The 22025-nt window shown below is 44.6% G+C and overlaps 1 protein-coding gene across 1 annotated transcript in view; it reads right to left on the bottom strand.

The window, feature by feature from the left end:
• cdkal1 (CDK5 regulatory subunit associated protein 1-like 1) overlaps positions 1 to 22025 on the bottom strand; it is a 367816-nt gene that overhangs the window by 288795 nt on the left and 56996 nt on the right. Inside the window, exons 5-7 of the mRNA XM_056602814.1 lie at positions 18577 to 18673; positions 13315 to 13363; positions 9112 to 9232 (exon numbers count right to left, since the gene is read on the bottom strand). Of these exons, the coding sequence (XP_056458789.1) occupies positions 9112 to 9232; positions 13315 to 13363; positions 18577 to 18673 (267 nt within the window). The remainder of the gene's footprint in view (positions 1 to 9111; positions 9233 to 13314; positions 13364 to 18576; positions 18674 to 22025) is intronic.

Genomic DNA, 22025 nt, shown 5'->3' with positions numbered 1-22025 from the left:
GTTTTTTAAATGCATAAATGAGATGGCGAATAAAGAGGTGAAGGATGGATAGCAGGTGGTGAGAGTTGGCATGGCATTCATTACGGTTTAGAGTTATTTTTCTATTTGTGCCATTAAAATTATGCTCTTATGAAAGAGCTTCAAGGACCTTTGAGTTTTAAACACCAACACCCTAAGCCAATATGAGGTTCACAAAGGAATATTTGCTTTAATAAATAGGGAGCTTAATACGAATATTTAGTTATTCAATTACTAAACATGTCTTCAGCCAACTATTTTTAAAAGCCAATCTTCCTTTATTGCTCCTAATACATTTAAATTATGTTGATTGAGTTTCATAGAATCAAGCATTATATATATATTTGTTTATCGAATGGTAATTAATAACAGGAAAATACATAGATATCTGTCGAATAAGTTAACAGACTCATTGCCCCCGGCCCCGTACATATAGGTTTTGAAAATGTACTTGAACTAAATCGACTGAGGAAGGAATGATCTTGCATCCTCATTGTAAATGGTCGCAAGTGTCGCAGTCTTGAGTCCGGTGAAGTGTAATGTTTCATCACAAAGCACCCTTGGATTTAACTGAGTCAAGATGGCGGGATTTCAAGCTAAAGCACCATCCACTAGCTGTGATGAGTGAATTTGCTGGAGATAATGTATTCAGGTACACTGCATCCTGGATTCCCCGTCTCGTCTCACAGACCGAGTGGAGCCTACGATTTGTATAATGTAAAAGGGAATATGCAAGAAGCTCAGCAAGGGCCAGACCCGACTATATAATGAGGCTAACAATGCGTTTTAGTTCAGTAGTTCAGCGACTCAGACGAGACACAATTTACAAGCGACGATATTAACTAAATGCTCAATAAAGTCAAAACGTGATCGTTTGGCCTAAGAGCCTTATGACCGACTCCAACAGGCCCACTGCCTGGCGACCCCACTACCCTGGACCAGGCCTGCCAAGAGATGGACTTCTGGAGCCCATCAAGCACGTCATTAGCTATCATTGAGGAGCCATAGAGAACTGATGAGCTCCATGTATCACAGAGGCTAAATTAGGAGTTTATGAGGGAGTTGATGACCGCTACATCGGGCATGTGGGCACCCAAGGCTCAGTACTAAAGCTCAGTGCCTCATCGATGGTAGCTTGGACAAAGCATGTGCTAGACGGCCATGCGTTCAATAAAAGATATGTATGAGACTTTAAATTTGTATTCTGTAATGTTAGAACTCTAAAAAGTCATATGTGCATCCTCCACATTTGAACAAATATCGGGGTCTGCTAAAGTCGTCAGCTGAATCAGAAGGTTTGAATAAAGGTCAATGGCAACCATGATGAAGGTCAGATGGTGTGACCTAAGAGCAGCCAGGTGTTAAGTCCTGGCAGGTTGCGGTGCGATGCCCAAGGTGCACTGATTCGGGCATTGGCCCCATTCTTCATTGCAGATGAATGGCTTGGCCCTGTGTCCAACAGCTTTGGCTCTGTTCACGTGTTCACGTCGTATGTAAGAAAAGGCCACCAACCTCTCGTGTTTGACTCACTGCCAGCTCAGGCCCTGGTATGGAGTCAAACTGATGCCAAAAGTAATGCCAGAAAAAATATGGAAATGTTTGTCGCGATTAAAGAAATTACATTGAAAAAAAAATATCCGAAGTGACGACGACACTTGAGGTTATGACATAATGTGGACATGGAGGCGGGATGAAGGTCCTGATTGGTTCTTATCGGAACAAATGCGTCATTGTGTGTGCCGTCTTTACCTCCTTGATTGACAGCATTCACTATGGTGCAGGGTAAGGGTAATCGCTGAGGCTAGTGAGAACACTGCGGATTACACATTCTCATTGAATTTATTACATAACATAATTTAAGAACTAGAAAAAAGCACTAGAGGTAAAGGACAAACTTTTGGAATTCTTGAACTAATTATCTGACACACACTAACACAACAGTAAACCCAAGTTAAGTTTGTATGAAACCGTGTTGTGTTTTATGAGAATAGCCACCATAGTATGGATAGTTTTCCTGATGCATTGGCAAGTGGATTGATGGTTCTAGAGCACAGGAATGGTTGAATGGGCAGATGGAAGCACAGACTGTGGGATAAATGTATACAACTCATTTTTTTCAAATGATTGCTACCAGAATCCTTACTTGACATGATTTAATATCATTGATCCATATACTGGTTCATCTTAAGTAATAAGTCCACAGAGCACTTTGTTTTGAATCTCTATTTTAATCCAAGCTTTTAAAATCATGCCTTTAGGGGCCAACCTCCCCCCGTATGAATATCAGATACTACATATGAATATAGACATGGGAAGGTTTATATTCTGTTATGAGTTGAGGGTCTCATGTTTGACCTGCAGCCAACAAATCCCTGAAAAACAGTTTGTGTATTAAATGATAATATTCATGCTTGTAAGTCGTGGCTGATCCGTGACTAATCACCAAACGTTCTGAAAGTAATTCTTTATAGCGGCCCAGATAATCATGTCATTGTTCAAATCATGTGTGTATTGGATTGGTCTGTCAGCATATTCACTTTGTAGATTGGGGCTGGGACAAGGCCATGATTCCCAACGTCACGTTGATTATTTGTATTCCCTCTTTGGTGAAAAGACATAAGTTAATTATTATTTCTTACAAAAATATATAATGTGGGATGACGTACATGTTAATATAACTCTTTTGATGTCTCATGACCTGATTCGATTTTGATGCTTTTGCACACCATTTGAATCACAATCGATTCTCTGTTACTAATAGGGATGGGCGTGAGGAATCGATTACTCGAGTACTCCTCGTTACAAATGAAATCAGTTGGTGGACAGGCAAACTCGAGTTTGCATATAAACATACAAAGTTTTCTGAAGCAAATGTATCAATTTTCTGTGCGGCGCCACTAACGCATGCCGTGGGCACAAAGCAAATGAAATGTATCAAATTTCTGTGTGGCACGTGCCGTGCCTTGTGCAGGCACGCCAGAATTCAAAAAGTTAAGAGATGGCGGTTAAAGCAAAGCGCAGCAAAGAATTGAAATACTTTAAAGAAATAGGAGATCATAAGGTGAAATGTAAAATATGCCAAGCGAAATCGAGCTACCAGAGTACTACAAGTACTATGCGGCAACATATGCTCTTGAAACACAACGGCAGGGATTAAAGTGAAAAAAAATCTTCTGACTGAAATTTTATTCGCGCTACAGCCAAGTCACGTGCAGTGTGTGAAACATGTTCCAGGTTAGGTTACTTTACACCTGCTTAAGAAATACAAATGTATAAAACGTCAGCACCAAATGCAGCCATCACGTTTAAATGCTCGACCAATACTGTTTTACAGGAGGAGGATTTTAAACAGCTGTTCTTTTGCATCTATTGCAATTTTTTTGTTGTCTTTTCAATTAGACTCCAAGATTTTTTTTTTGCAAAGCTTGTCTCATATTTTACTCTCTAAAAAAATCAAGCATCTACATAACTTTTCATTACATGTTTTATTTCAAGTAAACCTTTTATATATAAGAAAATACAACAAACAGCACCAGGATTTATCTTATTAAAACAATGAACAACAAACAGAACAAGCATCAAACAAACAACACCAGAATTAAATAACAATTGCAACAACAAGTGCAACTTTGCAAAAAGGCTCATTTTTTTTGCTTTTTGGCAACAAAACCATATGCTTGAAGCTTGGTTACACCGAATGCACGTTTTAGTGGAAAATGGTGTGTGTATATATATACATTTGTATATAATATATTGAATATATATTTAATATATAATCGGGATGTACATTAAAATGCTTGTGTTTTCAGTCAATTTTAACGGTAGACCTTTTAAATACTCACTATATAATTTGACAATTTTACCGGCGTTGACGTATGACGACATAATACACGCGTGTATTATGTCCATGTTCGAAACTGCATACTACCGTACTGCCGACTACATACTGCGCAGTATGTACTGTATACTGCATACAGAGGGGTATTCCACGAACGGAGGTTTAACAAACACTGAGTTAACGCTGAACTCTAGGTTGATTGACCCTGTGCCGACCAACCCAGAGTTTTCGGTTCCACAGCAGCGGTTATGCATTAGTTCAATCAACTCGGGGTTGGTTAACACAGGGTTGTGCGCGTCCACGCCAAACTTAAAAAGACGTGATGTATGGATCATGGAAACCCTGATCGATATGGCGAAACGGGCCGCTTATTTCAATGAAATGGAACTCCAGGTTCTCCTGGAGAGCTATGACGAGGAGAAGGACATTATCACAAGAAAAGGGAACGCTAAAACCTCTGGAACCCGGAGAACCAAAGCCTGGCAGCAGATCGCTGACCGCGTAAATGCGTTAGTTACACGTCAAAAGCATGATCCTTAATATTTGAGCCATGAATATATAAATATCCCAGTTAAGCATTCTTAAAGATCCTACCACATAACCCCTTTCTTCTAAAACAATATGTACTCCGATTGCTTCCAAGCGGTCAGAGGATCAAGTATAAAAATGAAGTATAAAAAACATACAAACTGGTAAGCTTTTCCCACCATCGTATTGGTATAAATTTAAATAAGCCATTTTTTTTTGCCTTCGAAGTAACACATGCAAACCGTGTGCTTGCCACAGCGCATACTATTCCAAATGTTTCTTTTTTTGGTAACTGGGTAGAAAACCTAAAAGTGACAATTCATCAACTTCACAGATCAAGATGGATCAGTGCTTGTAATGAAGCCGCCGGCTACGATCGAACATTCTCCAGTGGATGCAAGTCCGTTAGGACTATTTTATACTTTATGTTGTAAATGCCTCTCGGCATAGTACTCAGACAATATTGCTCTTTGTATGATAGGAGGCCGATACAAATCTTGGATGGGTCATCTGAAACGACTGTGATGTGCTCAGCATCTCCAGCATTATAGCCTAGATAAAACTACCATTTGAAAAAAACGGAGGGCTACGCAAATAGTCTGGAGTGAACTGAGGCCAGGCCCTCGATTGGTAGTGTTGGCTATGTAAGGCTATTTAAATATATTAAAGATTTGCGCGAGAATCTATATCTCTCCACTCCAGCAAAAAGTCATCCAATATGCCAAGATGTCGAGCCGTGGTCTTATCAATCGCTCCCGGTGGATTGCACGTATAATTTGCGCTCTGATATCAGCAGTTCTCGCATCAAAAGGGCATGCCATTGTGAACACATGAAATCTGCGGCGAACGCCGGTTGAAATACCCAAAACCGGGTTATGTTTCAAACTTAACCTGCGCAAAACCTGGTCCGACCAGGTTTGATTCAGAGCATATGTTGCTATAGCAACTAACATACCGTGATCCTTTTGGAACGGAAAACCTAGGGTTACAGCAAACCCTGGGTTAACTTACCCGGTTATGTGATAAAACCGGCTTTGTGGAACACCCCACAGAATGTGGGATTCAGTATGCAGTATACAGCAGACCGACTGCACCGCAGTATACAGTATGCAAGTTTCCCAGAATGCATTTCGCGGCAGCGGTAGCGGTAAAGCTGCTAAAAGCTGTTTTAATTCTCGCTTCAGTGCTGTTAATACATCACTTTCTTAAGTTTTAATATTTTTTTATGCGAGAAAGTACCTATTACCCCCCCCCCCCCCCCCCCAAAAAAAACTCCTCGGATCTACATTGATCTCACAAGTGGCCTCTGTGAACTCCAAATGACGGAAATCCGTCGTAGCGACGGAGAACTTTAATCCATGCACAACGGTGAGATCAGGAAAGCAGACCCGCAGCATCCAAGTGTGTCGGCTATTTTCACCGCCGCAAGCACAGCTTTAATCCCGTGATTTAAATTGCGAGACGCATATTTATTTTTGTAAGGAAAATGTGTTTTGAACGTTTGCAAAAATAAATAATGAATACTCTGATAACTGACTGTTTTGATGGGGAATAAGCATTACATGTTTGGTTGGTAATATTGCCGTTCATCATTAGGCCAATTCCTGCTGCAGATGTGTTGCATTCTAAAAATAGATTTGATTAAACGAGTACTCGATTGATCCTCGAGGAATTCCTTCGATCACTCGAGTTTGGAATTTACTATCCCTAGTTACTAACGATTCTTTATTCAAAACGGAATCTCGATTCAGTAAATCCGGGTGCCTCTTTCAGGATCTTCTCAAGTTGCTGTGTTTGTAAGAAAGGTGGTTTAAGAAATGATGGCATGAAAGCAGAGTAAATTGTGTATAAGATCTTGTTTTTTTATTAGAAAAATATGCTTATCAACGGATTGCAATAATGAACACAAAACCGAAGACTGTGTGAATTGATTCACAATCAGAGATTAAACAAATCCCAATGGTTAGGTGAGTAAATTATTTCCCCCACCACCAATAAATAGTGCACACGTTTTCCAGAGAACTCCAGCTATCTAGACCTATTTTCTATTGTCAGCCGCGAATGTCATGACAGTTTCTAGATGTCGCTTAATACACCCAAGATAAACAAACTGCTGTGCTCGTGAGTTTAGGGAAGTTCCAAATAATTGCTAACCTAGTTTGCTGAAGTGGAAACAAGTGGGATAAGCAACAAGGACAAACTGTCAAGAGTGTACTGTGTTTAGTAGTGGCATATACAGTACAAACCAGGGCATTAGCACCGGCTAAAAACTCAAACTTTCTTTCTGTGTTTGCTTATATACGGTAAAATACGTATGGATATCAGCCAACATAATATGCATTCTATAGATCGGCGGCAGACTGAGACATCAACCGGGCAGGCTGTACGTATTAAAATAACTCTGCTCGGTGGGGACTCGGGAGGAGGTCCAAGGTGGCTAATCCGTCCTATACAGCTCCTGACTCCCAGCGTGGTCCCAGCTGTGTGTTACCTCCTTACAAGGTGAACCGGCCTGTCAAAGTGAGGAACGTGATTGCGAGGTGGAGGAGGAGAGACGGCGGCGGGGGGTAAGATGATTGACTGAGAACCATCAGAGCCGGGTGGAAATTAGTCCTGCGCTGTAACCCGGCCTTTTTACTAGCCTAGAGAGAGCACTAGCCCGGAGGCGCGTCCGACAGAGATGTGAGAGTGTAAAATGTGTCGTAAAATGCGGGGGCCTCGCTAAAAGCATGCCCCCCCTCCATGTGTGTGGAAATAGGTAGGCACGAACGACAGAGGAGACCATTCGCAGTAAGGTCTGGGTTCTGTCTTGGAAATAATGTGCGTGCCTAATTTATTTCCATCGTTTCCTCTCTCCATTTCTGTTTCATTAAGCTCCGGACTCTCTTTGGATGAAATATTAATGATGGATCTAATCGCAATCTTGACCAAAGTCAATTTGTGGGCAAGTAGGAATACAAATACACAAACCGCCCGGTTTAAAGCCAACCAGGTCAAATTGATTCAAACAAATCCACCATTATGTTATTTAAGTGGCTTTTCAAGGTGAGACAGGGCACGATAACCGGCACACTAACTCTGTGTCCCTCTCTCAAACAGATGCGTACACACTTATACACACACACACACACACACACGGAGACACACAAACACAGCAGCATGTCCATTTACAAACGACAGCAGGCAAGAAATTGAATCTATGAGCTCGGTTGAATATTTGATGAGCTGTGTGTGTGTGTGTGTGTGTGTGTGTGTGTGTGTGTGTGTGTGTGTGTGTGTGTGTGTGTGTGTGTGTGTGTGTGTGTGTGTGTGTGTGTGTGTGTGTGTGTGTGTGTGTGTGTGTGTGTGTGTGTGTGTGTGTGTGTGTGTGCGCGCGCGTGTGTGTGTGTGTGTATTGGTCAGTGTGTTTGTTAGCGATGCGACTACTGAGTGATTGGCCCTGTGACCCAACATAACAGCGGGTGTGGGTCGCTGTGGAGCCTTTTTCAGTATTTATAATAGGCTGTTGATTTGCGGGCATTTACTTAAAATCAACCCCTTCATTTATTTCTAACATATATTTCTTGTATACCGTCCTAATTATTTCTTTAAAGTTCAATATGGCATATCCTTTAACCCATTGCCAAAATCCAAAAAGTTAGTTTTTCAGATGAACTTGTTATTTGTTGTCCTTGTTGGTTAAGCTATTTAATTTACTGCATGCAAATGTCATTCTCGTTTATTTAAGAATAAAGGTCATTCAACCCTCAAACTCATATAGCCTATGAAGATGGGTTAATGAGACAAATAAAAATATTTTTTGCTGAATTATTTCTGAAAGGTTATGCTCTCGAAAAAAATGTCTCACTCATGTTAAGGATTTTTTATTTTACAAGCACAATTGCGTAGATTCATAAAATAATAATCGCTTCTGGGTTCTGACATTATTTTGAAGTGGTGGCAGGGTTGGGGCGAGGCGAATATATTGGTCATCCAGAAAAATGCGTCATTAGTATGTGCCTTGTTTACCTCCCTGACTAAAAGCATGCACTATGGTGCAGCGTATGGGTGAAAATGTAAACTCTGGAGAGGCAGGCGGACGCTATATCCTTTCTGAAGCCACTGATCAAGCCAGTGGTACGCTGGTGCCTGGACTCCAGCGGTGGGGAATGAGAAGAAGACTATTCATTGGACCAGGGTGACAACTCGTGTGTCTAACCTAGCAACCCACTAGATAAGCTTTTTGCCACACAAAGGCCAGCAAAGCGATGGACCGGCAACTGGCTTGTTTGGTCATTAGCTTCTGAGGCTAGTGACCTGCTGGATCAGCTAGTGGCCTGGCCCTTCATTCGTGAGGCTGGATACCAGCATTTCGGGCTGATCCGGTGGGTTGCCAGCCTCGGAAGATAATGACCAGCCAAGCTAGTGGCTTATTCAGTGGGTCAAATGATGTCCCATAATAATCGGCTGCAGTCGCGTGCATGCTGAAAAGGTTGGCGACAAGTTAGTAAAATTGTCCAATTACATAAAAGCGTGAACAAAACCATCTTATAATAGGGGTTGGAAGCGGATACAGTTGCTCTTTTCTTTTGTTTACAAATGGCAAGTGGTCAAATGCAGTAGCAGCAATATCACTGTTGCCGTGAATCACCTATTTTTGTGTGTGCACGTGTGTGTCTGTCCCCTGTATTGACGTGTGTGTGCAAGTATGCGCGCGTGCGTGTGCGTGTGCGTGTGTGTGTGCGTACCCTGTGTTGATGGAGATGATTTCTATGAGCGGGTTCTTTCGGATCTTGGGCAGGTCCAGTCTGGCTCCCCCCAGCCTCTTCCCCCCATCCTTCTTCTGGCCTAACAGACGCACTGAGTGACCTGCAAGAAACAAGGCACAAGGACAACTTAATCAAACAGGAAACAAAAACTCTCCTCTTGTTTTACCACCAACACAGGACAAGTGAGTGGTAGCCTTAAATGTTTTCTGACAAAACAAGCTGAGGGAGGTGTGTGTGTGTATGAAAACACAATACACAAGAACGTTACATTATTCAGTTTGGTGTGTGTGGGCCCAAACATGAATTGTAGGTATTCTATTGAAACCAAGAGAATGGAATGAATGAATGATGCCAGCAGAAAATGCCAATTATCCAAATAAAAAGTGTTATCGAAAGAACATTCTCATAGTTTGGAGGACAAAAGAGTGAGCAGATAGCAGAGACTCTGAGAGATTTGTATTTTTCAGGCAGGTTTTCAACATTCTCCTTCCGTTTATTTTTATTTTACGAGATAAACAGACACACACCGCATTTAGACATAATAGCCCCACCGGCAGCTTTGCTATTGTTGGTTACTCTCCTCTAGATGGCCAACCAAAACGACCGATCTCCTGATTATTTCATAACCATGTTTTCAGACGGTAACCGCAGTAGACCAACCAAGGACAACCACACTGATGGACCTGCAACCCGGTATTGGCAAAGCAAGGCACGGGGTGTTTTCGAATCAACACCAAAGCCGGCCAAGTTTAACCCCATCATAATTAGTTTTACACCAGACATTCCCAGTGTAATAACGTCTGACTTTGACATTGTGCGATATGTGAAATACCAAATTCCCCCTCTAAGCTTTGCAGCACCAGTGGCGGGCGGCGGCACCATCCCCCTCACAGCCCCGTTTGAAAGCCGGCTCATAGTGTGTGAGGCTCCGACCCCGGGGTGTTTGAGACGGAGGCGCTCAGGGATGGAATTGCCTCGCTGTTTTCATCCCCTTTACATTGGTCTCCTGGGAGGGTGGGGCTCAGGGTAAGGAAGCGAGGCTATCGATTGGTAGATAAAAATGACAATCCGTCCCAGGGAGGGACAAAGAGCCTATCAGCGAGGCGTGACAGGTCGTAATGTCCTAATACAAGCAGGGAAATGAGAAAACTTCCCTCCCAGAAAAACCCACCGACGGGATTTGGTGGCTCGCCAAGACGCAAGGCCGCGGCCTGGATAGCCAACAGTCACTCGGATCCGCCGTCCGTCCGTGGTTCCAGTTTACTGCTCCGCATACCAGCACTGAGCAACTCTGCACCCCATATTGGATCCATACGTCAACATCTATTCTAGTCAATTTGAAATGTTGTCTTCGGTCAATCTATCCCGCGGTTGGACATTAGCACCTTTTTCCCCCCCGCCAAGCAAACTACAAACCACCCTGTAGTTGGACATTTCATGATCCGAAATTGTAATGGGATAAGCCTTCGGGAGATGGATAGCATTAATGCACAGGCGTGAAGAAAAAGTGCCAAAGGCGAGCCACAGGTGATGCGTTGACCTGTCGGCCATATAGGTCTATCCAGGGGGGGAATAGGAAGGATCTGGGATCTCTGTTGCCACTGAAAGCTCCCGTACGCCCGAGGTAGAGTCAACCATCTAAGGGAACTCAACCAGCTTGTCGAAGATGCTCTTCCGCAACTCCTTTAGTGTCCCTCTCATGGACATTATCCGGGACAAACCAAGGAATCGAACTAGCAACCCATGTGGACGACCTCCTCGACCCTTCTAAGCTCCCCACAAAAACTGGATTGATTCCAATGCTTCTTCCCCTACTCCCCATCAACTTCCTCCTGTGCTCCATACCCATCTTGTTGTATTTCTGTGTAACCTTTGACCCATGCTTTTACCCCCGGACTGGTTAGCTGTGGAAACAAACAGTGTGCAGTTTGCCTTGGAGAAATGTAGGTTACAGGGTTACAACAGACCCTATGGTTAAGCAGATGCATTAGTTTGTCTAACCCATTATAACCCGAGAGTAACACGTTTCAAAATTCAGATAAAGACGAACTCCCTCGAGGAACAATGTATTAGAAAACTATGAATGCCATTACCCCGACGTAATATGAGAAGTAAAGTCATTCTAGATTACCAAACAGTCCCACCAGTAAAACTCTTAATAGAGTGGGGATGGCTTTTCATTGCTGTGGGAGAGCCTCCTCTTTAGACCACAAAGAAGACAACAAGTGACAACTGCGACGGCAGGTGTGTGTGACCGTAGACTCCACGTTCCCTCCGCCCGTGAGCTGTGGGAGCCATTTAACGCCACATAACCATTTTACTTTCTCTTTCATTAGAACAGATGTGCTCGTCAAAAGGGGGAAAATGCTAAAAAGCTATTTGCCATGAGTGCGAGATGCCACATGAGACAACAGCTATAGCCGCAGACCTCCTGTCATCTTGAGGGGGGGGGGGGAGATAATATCAATATAGCCCCTGGTGGTCCGAAGCAGCAGCAGTTACAGGAGCACCTCTTGGATATCTGCTATTATATTTGTTATTATATTATATATTATATCGCTGGATATACATGATATGAAGATGTGTAATAAAAAGGGGGGTACATCATACTACCCTGATCAGAATGATCGCCACATTTTTATCAAGTTTTAACAACTTCTCCTGGGATAACAGATGACCTTCATATATTGGTTTTCCACCAATGAAATAAACAGACGGGCAATTGAACACAAAACATCTACAGAATTAACTTTTAGGTAGTCGTAACTGGAGGCAAATCCCCAGGCTTAGAGGCCTGACGGGGGTCTCTGGGCTCAAATAAGCCCCCTCTGTTTATAGACAGTCATAAAGAACCTTAATGACACTGGAGAAATGATCTGCAGAATGTGTGTGTGTGTGTGAGTGCGTGAGTGCGTGCGTGTCTGCGTGCGCATGCGTGAGTGCGAGCGTGTGTGTGTGTGTGTGTCTGCATGCGTGTGTGTGTGTGTGTGTGTGTCTGCATGAATGTGTATGTGTGTTTGTGATGGGGATAATGAATTATGAGAATACTGAAAAGGAATTGGGGGAGAAAGGGCGGGAGGAGGAGGAGGGAGACAGCTTGAGAGAAAAATAGGGGGGAGCAGCAGGCCTTCATGGAACCAAAAAAGGATGTTTTGAAGGAGGAGAACATGCTTATTGGCACAGTCTCCACCTGAACTGTTTGAGTGTATCCGAGCGTGCGTGTGTGTCGGCGTGTGTGTACGTGTACGTGTGTGTGTACGTGTACGTGTGTGTGTACGTGTACGTGTGTGTGTATATGTGTGATGTGTGTGTGTGTGTGTTCGCGTGTGCGTGTGTTGGTGTGTGTGCATGTGTGTTTGTACTGATCACATAGCCAGAGGGTTTGGAGTTGATGACAGATAGTAAAATTAAGACACAGTTCAGCATCTGTACCCTGTCCTTCATTAGGGAAGGGCATGCGATGTGAACAGGGAACACTTTTAATGCGCGCACAGCGCACGCACACACACAAACACACAGTGAACGCAGACTCAATCTGTTCTTCATTAGAGAACAGTTGGGGGCAAATGACATCTCAACTGGGCACGCAAATCTTTCCACTCACACAAGCATGCACGGGCACGCACTGTGCACACACTGAATCCGACCTTGGTTAAACAAGTAAAGTGTGGTGGTTAACTGGTGCTTTAACTGCTGGACCTGATCGTTGCCAGGTGAGTGCTTGTCACTCTGTCTGCTGCTGAGGTTTCCAGACAGACATAAAGCACTGCAGGACTCAAATTATGTTTAAGTACGGGCATACTCTCACCATCAGTGGGACATTATATAGTTATATATAGTTTATGATTCGATAGTTGGCCAATAAATCCTCTCTCTGGGGTCAAGTCACTCATAGGAACCTGAAATAGCGCGTGTGGACTGCTAGTCATGCGTACTTGCAGGTGAACGGTAGAAACGATGGTTTGTGCGAGAGGCCATGCTTCCCTATTCATTAGCCAATCAATTCATCACTGCTCATTTAATTATGAAGCCGGGAGGATTGCATGCTGTGTGTGTGTGTGTGTGTGTGTGTGTGTGTGTGTGTGTGTGTGTGTGTGTGTGTGTGTGTGTGTGTGTGTGTGTGTGTGTGTGTGTGTGTGTGTGTGTGTGTGTGTGTGTGTGTGTGTGTGTGTGTGCGCGTACCTTTAACGGCCTCGTCTACCACTTCCACCACGCGATCAATTTGTTGAACCTGAAACACACACGATCACAAAAGAGTGTAATTGAACAGAGGGCAAACAAATAATATCTACGCCAACAAACAAAGAGAGCCAAATATTAGATGCACACAATCACTATAACAGTTGGGGGACTTCTCTATATTCAAATGTTTTTATAGATTACCAATATCCCCCCCGCGGTCTCCACGGCTATCATGCTCCACATTCATTATCGACTAACTCTAGACAATAAATGATCAACTGGCCAGGGTAAGAGAACAGACACAGAGAGAGAGGGAGTGAGACAGGGGGTAAGACGGAGAGAAAGAGACCCATTACATAAGGTTACACCCAGATTAAAACACAAGGCCATGGATTCTTAATACCTGCCATCCCAATATACTCGTACACTAGTGGGTGGGGATATTAGCAATGCCTTGTTTCATATTAGTATATACATCGTAATGTATATACTAATGTGAGGATAAGAGGTTTAAATCTTCCAAATGCAGGGAATTGTCATTGTTTAAATTGTGCACATTAGTATAAAGGTCCATTGCGCAAAGCAATGAACACACACACACACAAACAAGTAAGCAGTTACAGGCACAGTATGTGACAAAATGAGAAAATGTATTCTCTAATGTTTCTGCAATCAGGGCTTATTTTCAACAAGGCTGGGCAATTAAATGCAGATACAAACACACACACGCACAAAAACACAAACACACGTCGGAACACAAATCATTTGAAGATTTGAAATGTTAATTGGTTAACTAATGAAAGGGAAAATGGTTTTGAGGCGAAGAAGCAGTTTGATAATATGTGACCCAATCGGTTTTGGAGCTAAGAACAAAAGTTGATCGGAATCTGAATTTCTTTATTTTGCAAACTACATTCCCACATACAAGGAAGGGCACTTGGTGAGGTTGGTGCATAAGAGGTAACGCAACACGTAAGAAACTGAATATTAACAAAAAAGCCAGTAGGTGTTCACAGCACTAAAACCAAACCCAAAGTTTTGTATCTCTTCATCACAACGGTCCACTTCTGGAACCCGAGACCAGTTGCAGATGAAAAGTGAGATAAGCTGGGAGTTAAAGACTCGGGGACCGGTCACATGACAGGATAGGCGCAATAGACCCGGGCGCCTCAAAAACACCAGGCAGAGCGCATGGTGTGAAACGCTCAAGGCAAGAGTACGCAATTGTGCCGTTTCAACGATAAAATAGTCTTGACAAGAGCCTCAACTTTTATCCCCACACTGGCAAAAAAATTTTTCGTTTACTTCTCTTATGGTGCCAAGCAGCGTTGCTCTGTGCCAATGGCGAAAGTTTACCATTGCGTTAAACCTGTATGCATGTTCAGAAAAAAGCCAGAAAAAACACAAAGTGCATCTAAAAGGAGATCCGCACATGCATCTGTGCCAAAGGAAAACAATGCTGGGCCTTTGGTTTGCACTAACACTGTCCTGTGTGATCTCCCACTTAAACATCATATAGAATTCTAATAAAGATAAAAAAAAAAAGATGACCTTCATATATTCAAAGATTGATAAGCTGTGGGTTTGATGCTAGAGTACCTCTAAGACTGTTAAACGTTCATAGTTTATAATGTAGTTAATAATAATAATAATAATAAGTATAATGTGGATTTAGTTCATACAACAATAACATTGGGAGTTTTATGTTTAATGTTATGTGACCATGGATTGCAACCTGGGGATGAAGCAATGTTTCCCATAATACGCATTAGAACAGACGCCAAATATCGTTTCCCTATTCCAGTCAAACTGAATCACTGAAATGCCAATTAGAAGAGGAAAAAAACATCTACACTAGACTAGTGTAGATGTTTTTTTCCTCTTACACAACTTCTAAACTACAACAAGACCGGCACAAATTAAGAGCAAATGTTTTACAAGCTAGTCCTGGGGGCTTGAGGAGAACATTGTTGCCTTCCCTTGAACACAGGATTATTAAAACACATAACTACTGTTGAAGAGGAAAGGCCATTACAATTACACTCATAACAGGTTTTACTGCCGAGACATTCAAGGGGTCGAGGTCAGGCCACAGAGCTGGCCCCAAGTAATGAGTTTAAACAAGTTTTTTTTTTTAAGGAAACGCATCTGTGTGTTGCTTTGATTGCAACCTGTTTTTTACAATGTATTTTGGCCTGTGTGTGCGCGTATGCATGGTGTGTGTGTATGTACGAGATACATGTTGCATGCTGGGCGATGGAAATCAACGCAGATGTTTGCCAGGCATTCAATTCTACACACCTAGCTAGACGGACCCTTGCCAAGTAGACACGAACCACGTAGTAGTTTCCATTTTTTAACGTCGGAATTATTTACATTTTCCTATTGCATTTTCACCCCCAAACACACCCCTCATTCTAGCCGTTAGTGCAATCACCCCAGGCAAATTCACCACAGGTTATTTGCATATCATTTGCATATACCACCAACTGTCACCGTCATTCCGGGGTTGATTGTAACTTTCAAGGATACATGGGGAGAGTGCACGTTTACTGGTGTGCGTGTGTGCGTGTGTGTGTGTGTGTGTGTGTGTGTGTGTGTGTGCGCATCAACGCCTAATCCAATCTCCTCATGACAATGGGTAGGGACCTGCTGCGGTAAACTCACCAGCTGTTTCCAACCTCGCCCTGAAGGCTATTACGTATGCGCGCCTGTTTATCTGACTGTAATTATATTATACATACATGCCGCTTGATCAGAATGTAATTATGTAACACGGCTGGCACATTTATTTAAATGTAATTACATTATATATGGTAAAGGATATTTAATGTTACACGAACAAAACACAGAGGCAGTAATCAAGAGTTGTATTGGTCCGGGCGCCGGCTGTGCGTGTATCCGGGCGGATGCGATGGCGGGAACGCATTCCGCGTCATTTGACATTAACCTCAAAGTGACCAGATAAAGCACGGGCAGCGGCACTCCGCTGGTGGAATTCCAAAACTAATGTGGGCATATTTGATGTGTGTTTGCATGTCTGCCCGCACCTCTCCATCTATCTATCCCCCGCTCTCTCTCTCTCTCTCTTTTTTTCCCACCCTTCTCTTTCCCTCCCTCCCTCTCTTTCCCCCCTTCTCCCTCCCTCTCTTTCCCCCCTTCTCTCTCCCCCTCTCCCTCTCCCTCTCCCTCTCTCTCTCTCTCTCTCTCTCTCTCTCTCTCTCTCTCTCTCTCAACCTTCTCTCTGTCCCTCTCTTCCCCCCCTTCTCTTTTCTCTCTCTTCCCCCCCTTCTCTTTTCTCTCTCTCCCCATCTCTCTTTCCCTCTCTCCCCATCTCTCTTTCCCTCTCTCCCCATCTCTCTTTCCCTCTCTCCCCATCTCTCTCTCCATCTCTCTCTCCCTCTCTCCCTCTCTCCCTCTCTCCCTCTCTCCCTCTCTCTCTCTCTCTCTCTCTCCCCCTCCCTCTCCCAACCTTCTCTCTCTCCCCCTCTCTTCCCCCCCCCCTCTCTCTCTCTAGTTGCGCCCATGCTCGGAGGCTTGGATCTTCTCCATACGGACGTCTCGTCTCGGAGAATGTGTGTGTATTTCAATCACAAACGTGTTTGCATTGGGAGCCCCGCTGGACTAGTGGAGGGAATAATAGATGAGCTGCCGGTGTTTGCTTTGGACGGATTGTTTCATGCAATTTCTCACAAGATGTTGATACTTCAAACAGCTCTGGTCCAATCGTTGGATATGGGACGAAATGTTCTCGGAGTAAATGAGAGTAAATATATATATTTTCTAACATGTATATATATATATATATATATATATATATATATATATATATATATAACACTTAATGAGAGGATCTATGCTTTAACACACACACACACACACACTCACACAGTGTTCACAATCAATCCCCAAATAAAGTAATCCAACAGCAAACTCCAACTGATGGGCGTGCCCATGCATTTGCAGTATCAGGAACAGACTGTGTATTGGTGGCGACTTCCCCGCCATGCATTCAAATCACAAGTAAGTGATGCATTTTCATGCAGGTGTGGTTCCACCAGAGAGGGTATGGCGGAGCTACTGCGACGGACCCGCTCTTCCACTCACTCGTGAAAGGTTCTGGGTACGACATAAACTCAGTTTTTCCACCTCAGGTGCTGCCAGAGAAAACGAAACGGAGATCTTCGAGATGGGTGCTTTACGGGTGAACTGTTAATATGCATGTGTTGCACACAAGGCCTGAACGCACCTCATCCCAAAAAGCAGCAGCAATTGCTTTCCAAGTAGTTCCTATTTCTTTACTATAATTGCTCAAACCGCCGACAGATTACAGCAACAGCTGGACATCTTGATTCTAGGGCCCGGTATCCCCCGGCTTTCCCAGGCACATCAGAGCCAGAGGCACTCTGTGTGAGGCGATCCCATGCCGCTATAAAAGGGGCCTGATAATCCCCGGGATTGTACGACGGCATCGACGGAACGCCAGTTTGCTCCCGGCGTTCCCCACCTCGCCGGATCGTTTGCGTTCAGAGGAGGAGCGGCGCGCCCTGTGTGGTTCCTCCTGGAAGGGTCGTACGCGGAAAACACCCGAATGGCGGGTTTAAAAATGAGGACGAGTGACAGCAAAGGTCGACGCACGGAATGTGGGTGGGGGGGGGGAAGAGAGAGAGAGAGAGAGAGAGAGAGAGAGAGAGAGAGAGAGAGAGAGAGAGAGAGAGAGAGAGAGAGAGAGAGAGAGAGAGAGAGAGAGAGAGAGAGAGAGAGAGAGAGAGAGAGAGAGAGAGAGAGAGAGAGAGAGAGAGAGAGAGAGAGAGAGCTTGTGAAGTCTTTTCATTTCTGTTCTGGCTCCTCATCGATCCTTCCCCCCTGCCCCTGCACATCACCTCCTCCGTAAGCCTCTCATTATTCACCCCGCTTACTTCCCCACCCCAGCCTCTGTCTGGCTGTAAAGCTCCATTCTGCTCTCTCCTGGAGGTCTATTGATCCGGCCTGCGCCGGGACGGCCTCCAAGAGAACAGTCACAGCAGGCCCACGGAACCCAGCCCAGCCTGCATTCACCTGGGTGTGTGTGTGTACACAAATTCTCAAAAGACACACAAATGGATTGAAAGCAGACACTACGAGAGAGAGTCTCGCCCCTTGCAATTCTCTTTTTGAGCCCTACACCTGGACAAAAACAACACACACAAAAGAGAACGAGACAAAGGTATTTGTGGGAGGGGAGAGAGAGAGATAAACAGAGAGAGAGAGAGATCCACGCACCCCGATGATGCTGAGTCCTTTGAGGTAGTCCATGCGAGGCTGGGCCTGAGGAACGCAGCCTGCCAGCACCACCTTCTTCTGCTGATCCTGGGCTTTCCTACAAACACACACACACACACACACACACGACAAACGGACAGGGCATTAGCTCAAACGTTCAGCATATTTAGCAGCGGACTAAAGAACAACCTTGCAGAACACGGGTCATCCCCACGCTCTATCAGTGGGGCGTAACATACGATATACATTTATACACGTCGGGCACGGACGGGGTCCCGCCGACCGGCCACTCATGTAGCCCAAGTTGCACGACAGCGCGGGGAGCTGCGTTCCCGCTGAGCCGTGGCTGGCGGTTCCCGACGCTGAGGAAGTGTTTCCTATTCCCTCGACCGCAGAGTAGACAAAACGTTGTTACCTCGAGTGCAGGCCGTGGCTAATGGAGGTACCGTGTATGGCTACAGTGTGGCCAGGCTGTTTTGCACCGTTGTTGTCTTCGTCGTCACTGTCATGGCTGTGTACTTTGCCGACAAGTTATCAGCACAAGCCAAAAGGTAGGGGCTGACAACTGAAGATGCAGTATCAATAAGCTAAATTAGCAGACACTGCTTATGAGAAACACTGGTGTTGCTCTTTGGCATATTTGGAAATTAATTGGATGAATCTGTATAATTCTGTGTGGAGATATCAATCAATCTATATATCTAGAGCTAGATCGTTATGTACTATATCTAGATGTGTGTGGAGGGGGAGAGAGAGAGAGAGAGAGAGAGAGAGAGAGAGAGAGAGAGAGAGAGAGAGAGAGAGAGAGAGAGAGAGAGAGAGAGAGAGAGAGAGAGAGAGAGAGAGAGAGAGAGAGAGAGAGAGAGAGAGAGAGAGATGGGTGGATAGATATAGAAATATAGCAAGCTAGATAGAGATATATTTATATCTAGATATATTTATGTAGATATACAGGTATTCAATGCATATATGTGCATGCAGGCATGTGTGCTAGTCACCTCTGGTTAGCGGTGGTGCGCTCAGATATGCTCTGTGCGTCTGACAAAAGGCACCCTTGGAAAAGCTGCCCAGACTCAGGTATGAATCTTTAATAAGGAAAACCTCCTGACAGCTGGAGGCAGGGAGGGAAGGAGGGAGGAGAGAGGAGATAGAGGGGGATAGAGATGGAAAGAGTGGCGATATGGAATGGTTGATGGCGTGCCAGCCAGGAGAGGAGGGGCGGCGGTGCAGTCTGGGTGGAGAGGGGCTGTCATTTGTGTTTAAAGCCAAGAGAAAAGACAAAAAAAAAAAAAAAAAAAAAAAACACAGTGTTTATGTTTTCAGAGATATGAAAATGAAAGAGATTTGAAGGTGAGGGAGGGGAGAAAGGAGGGGTGGGATGAAGTACTATGAAAGTATAAGACGGAGATAAAAAAAAAAAAAGGAAGTAAAAAATACAAAGCATTGCAGAAAGCTGTTTGTTCTCTCAGGTGACACGGAACTGTCAGGGAGTGTGCCTGTGTGTGAGATGAGGGGAGTGGGTAGTATCAGGGGGGTGAGGCGATGAACAGTCTAATTTTACTTTTCCGTTTCATTCTGTGTTATAATGAGTTGAGATTTTTCAACAGCAGACAGCCGAGTGTGAAGTTGGATTAATCAATCAGCTCTCTCACCTCTCCCCTGTGTTTTCTGTCATCTCTCTCCCGTTCTCTCGCTCCCTCTCTCCACACAAAGTGGATATTATAAGGAATTGTTCAGCCTCTGAATGCATTTTATCAGGATTTATTGTTAATTTGCCAGAAATCAGCAAACATTGTAATAATAACGGGCCAAGGAGCAAGGGTTACTTGGCAGAATATAATATGAACAAGGAAAACGCTTTCTTTAACTTCTTATTTTTTGGACATTTATAGTAGGTTGGTGAGGAACTGCAATTGTTTGGCCAAGACGAACATCTAATTATGTATGCCTCTGTTCTCCGTTGGGAAAATAAACCTAATTAGATTAACGCGCTATCCAAATTAACAGCCACCCAATTAGACCTGCCTCTCTGTTGTTTTGTAAATGGACCCCCACTTTTAGGGCATCCGGAGTGGGCAATGAGAGACTGCTATTGTTTATCTCGTCTTTAAGTGGCACAGCATCGCCATGAAAGGAAGAAAAGGAGTGAGCGCTACGATTGTTGTCCAAGTTAATCTTAAGAATGTCTCTGAATTGATCATCTAAAAACATGAGATGGGAGGGAAACACTTTGTGCCCACAGCTTGTCAAAAGCTGGAGACGCAACGCTGGAATGCTGCACATCGCTCTGTTACAATAACAGAAGAGAATGAGGCGAGAACCTCTCCTTCAAATCAAGAGACAACACGGGAAAGAGATAGACGGCAACAACTAACACTTGTTCTCTGGCATGGTCTCGGAAGATAGGTCCACACACACACACACACACACACACACACACACACACACACACACACACACACACACACACACACACACACACACACACACACACACACACACACACACACACACACACACACACACACACACACACACACACACACACACACACACGTTGTCTGCATACTTTAGTGTCTCCTGCCAAAATGCGCCAAACGCTCCATTAATGTGTTCCTAACATCACACACATACACACGGACACACACAATCTTGCACACACACACACACACACACACACACACAGGCACAGCTGACACAGCAAGTCAGGCCCCAGCGCCCGAGTCGTCAACTCGGTGCCGCAGGGGTGGAAGGACCAATCACGTCACAGGCGGCTCCTGGATGGGATGGGACAGGGAGGGCTGGGACCGTGTGATGCAGTCACCGAGGAGATTGTTTGGAGCCAGGGCGAGTGCTGGCTGCCAGCGCCCCAGAGCAGATGTCCCCAGAGATCAGTGCAGGGAGGTGTGCAGCGGCATGTCGCTGGGTCCCCCTGTGCGAACCTTAGCCAACGTGAGCGTGCAATGCAATTGTGCATGCGTCCTTTCTTTTTTGGCTTCCCCCCCCCCCCCTTCCTCCCTCCCCCCACCCTCCTCCTCGTCCTCCTCCACTGCCCGTCTGTCAGAGATATCAAGTCTGTCATAGTTGTAATGCATTGCTCCCCATATTACCCTGGCACGCACACACACACACACACACACACATGAATCCACACCTGTTGGTGCTTTTCGAGACAGCCCAAGTAGCTAACCTATGTGGGGATGCAAAGCCGCGCTGCCGTTCCGCTGGGCTGTCCATACGACTTTTAACAGCTGAGTGGACAGCGTAGAATCGGTCAGGTTAGACAGGACTCGGCTGCCCGCTGAATCAATGGGATGGACCATGACAAGACTCCCTCTGTGCATGTGTTTCTGTCGTCGCTACAGGGGAATGGCTGCAGTGCGTGACCTATAAGGGCTGGGATGGGTTAGGGGGAGGGCAGCGACTCCATCTCATTGGTGGTTTAAAAA

The sequence above is a fragment of the Gadus chalcogrammus genome, chromosome 11, assembly GCF_026213295.1.
Source record: "Gadus chalcogrammus isolate NIFS_2021 chromosome 11, NIFS_Gcha_1.0, whole genome shotgun sequence".
In the NCBI taxonomy this organism is placed as follows: Eukaryota; Metazoa; Chordata; class Actinopteri; order Gadiformes; family Gadidae; genus Gadus; species Gadus chalcogrammus.
The sequence above is the reverse complement of the archived record's forward strand: the minus strand, read 5'-3'. Positions and strand labels throughout refer to the sequence as shown.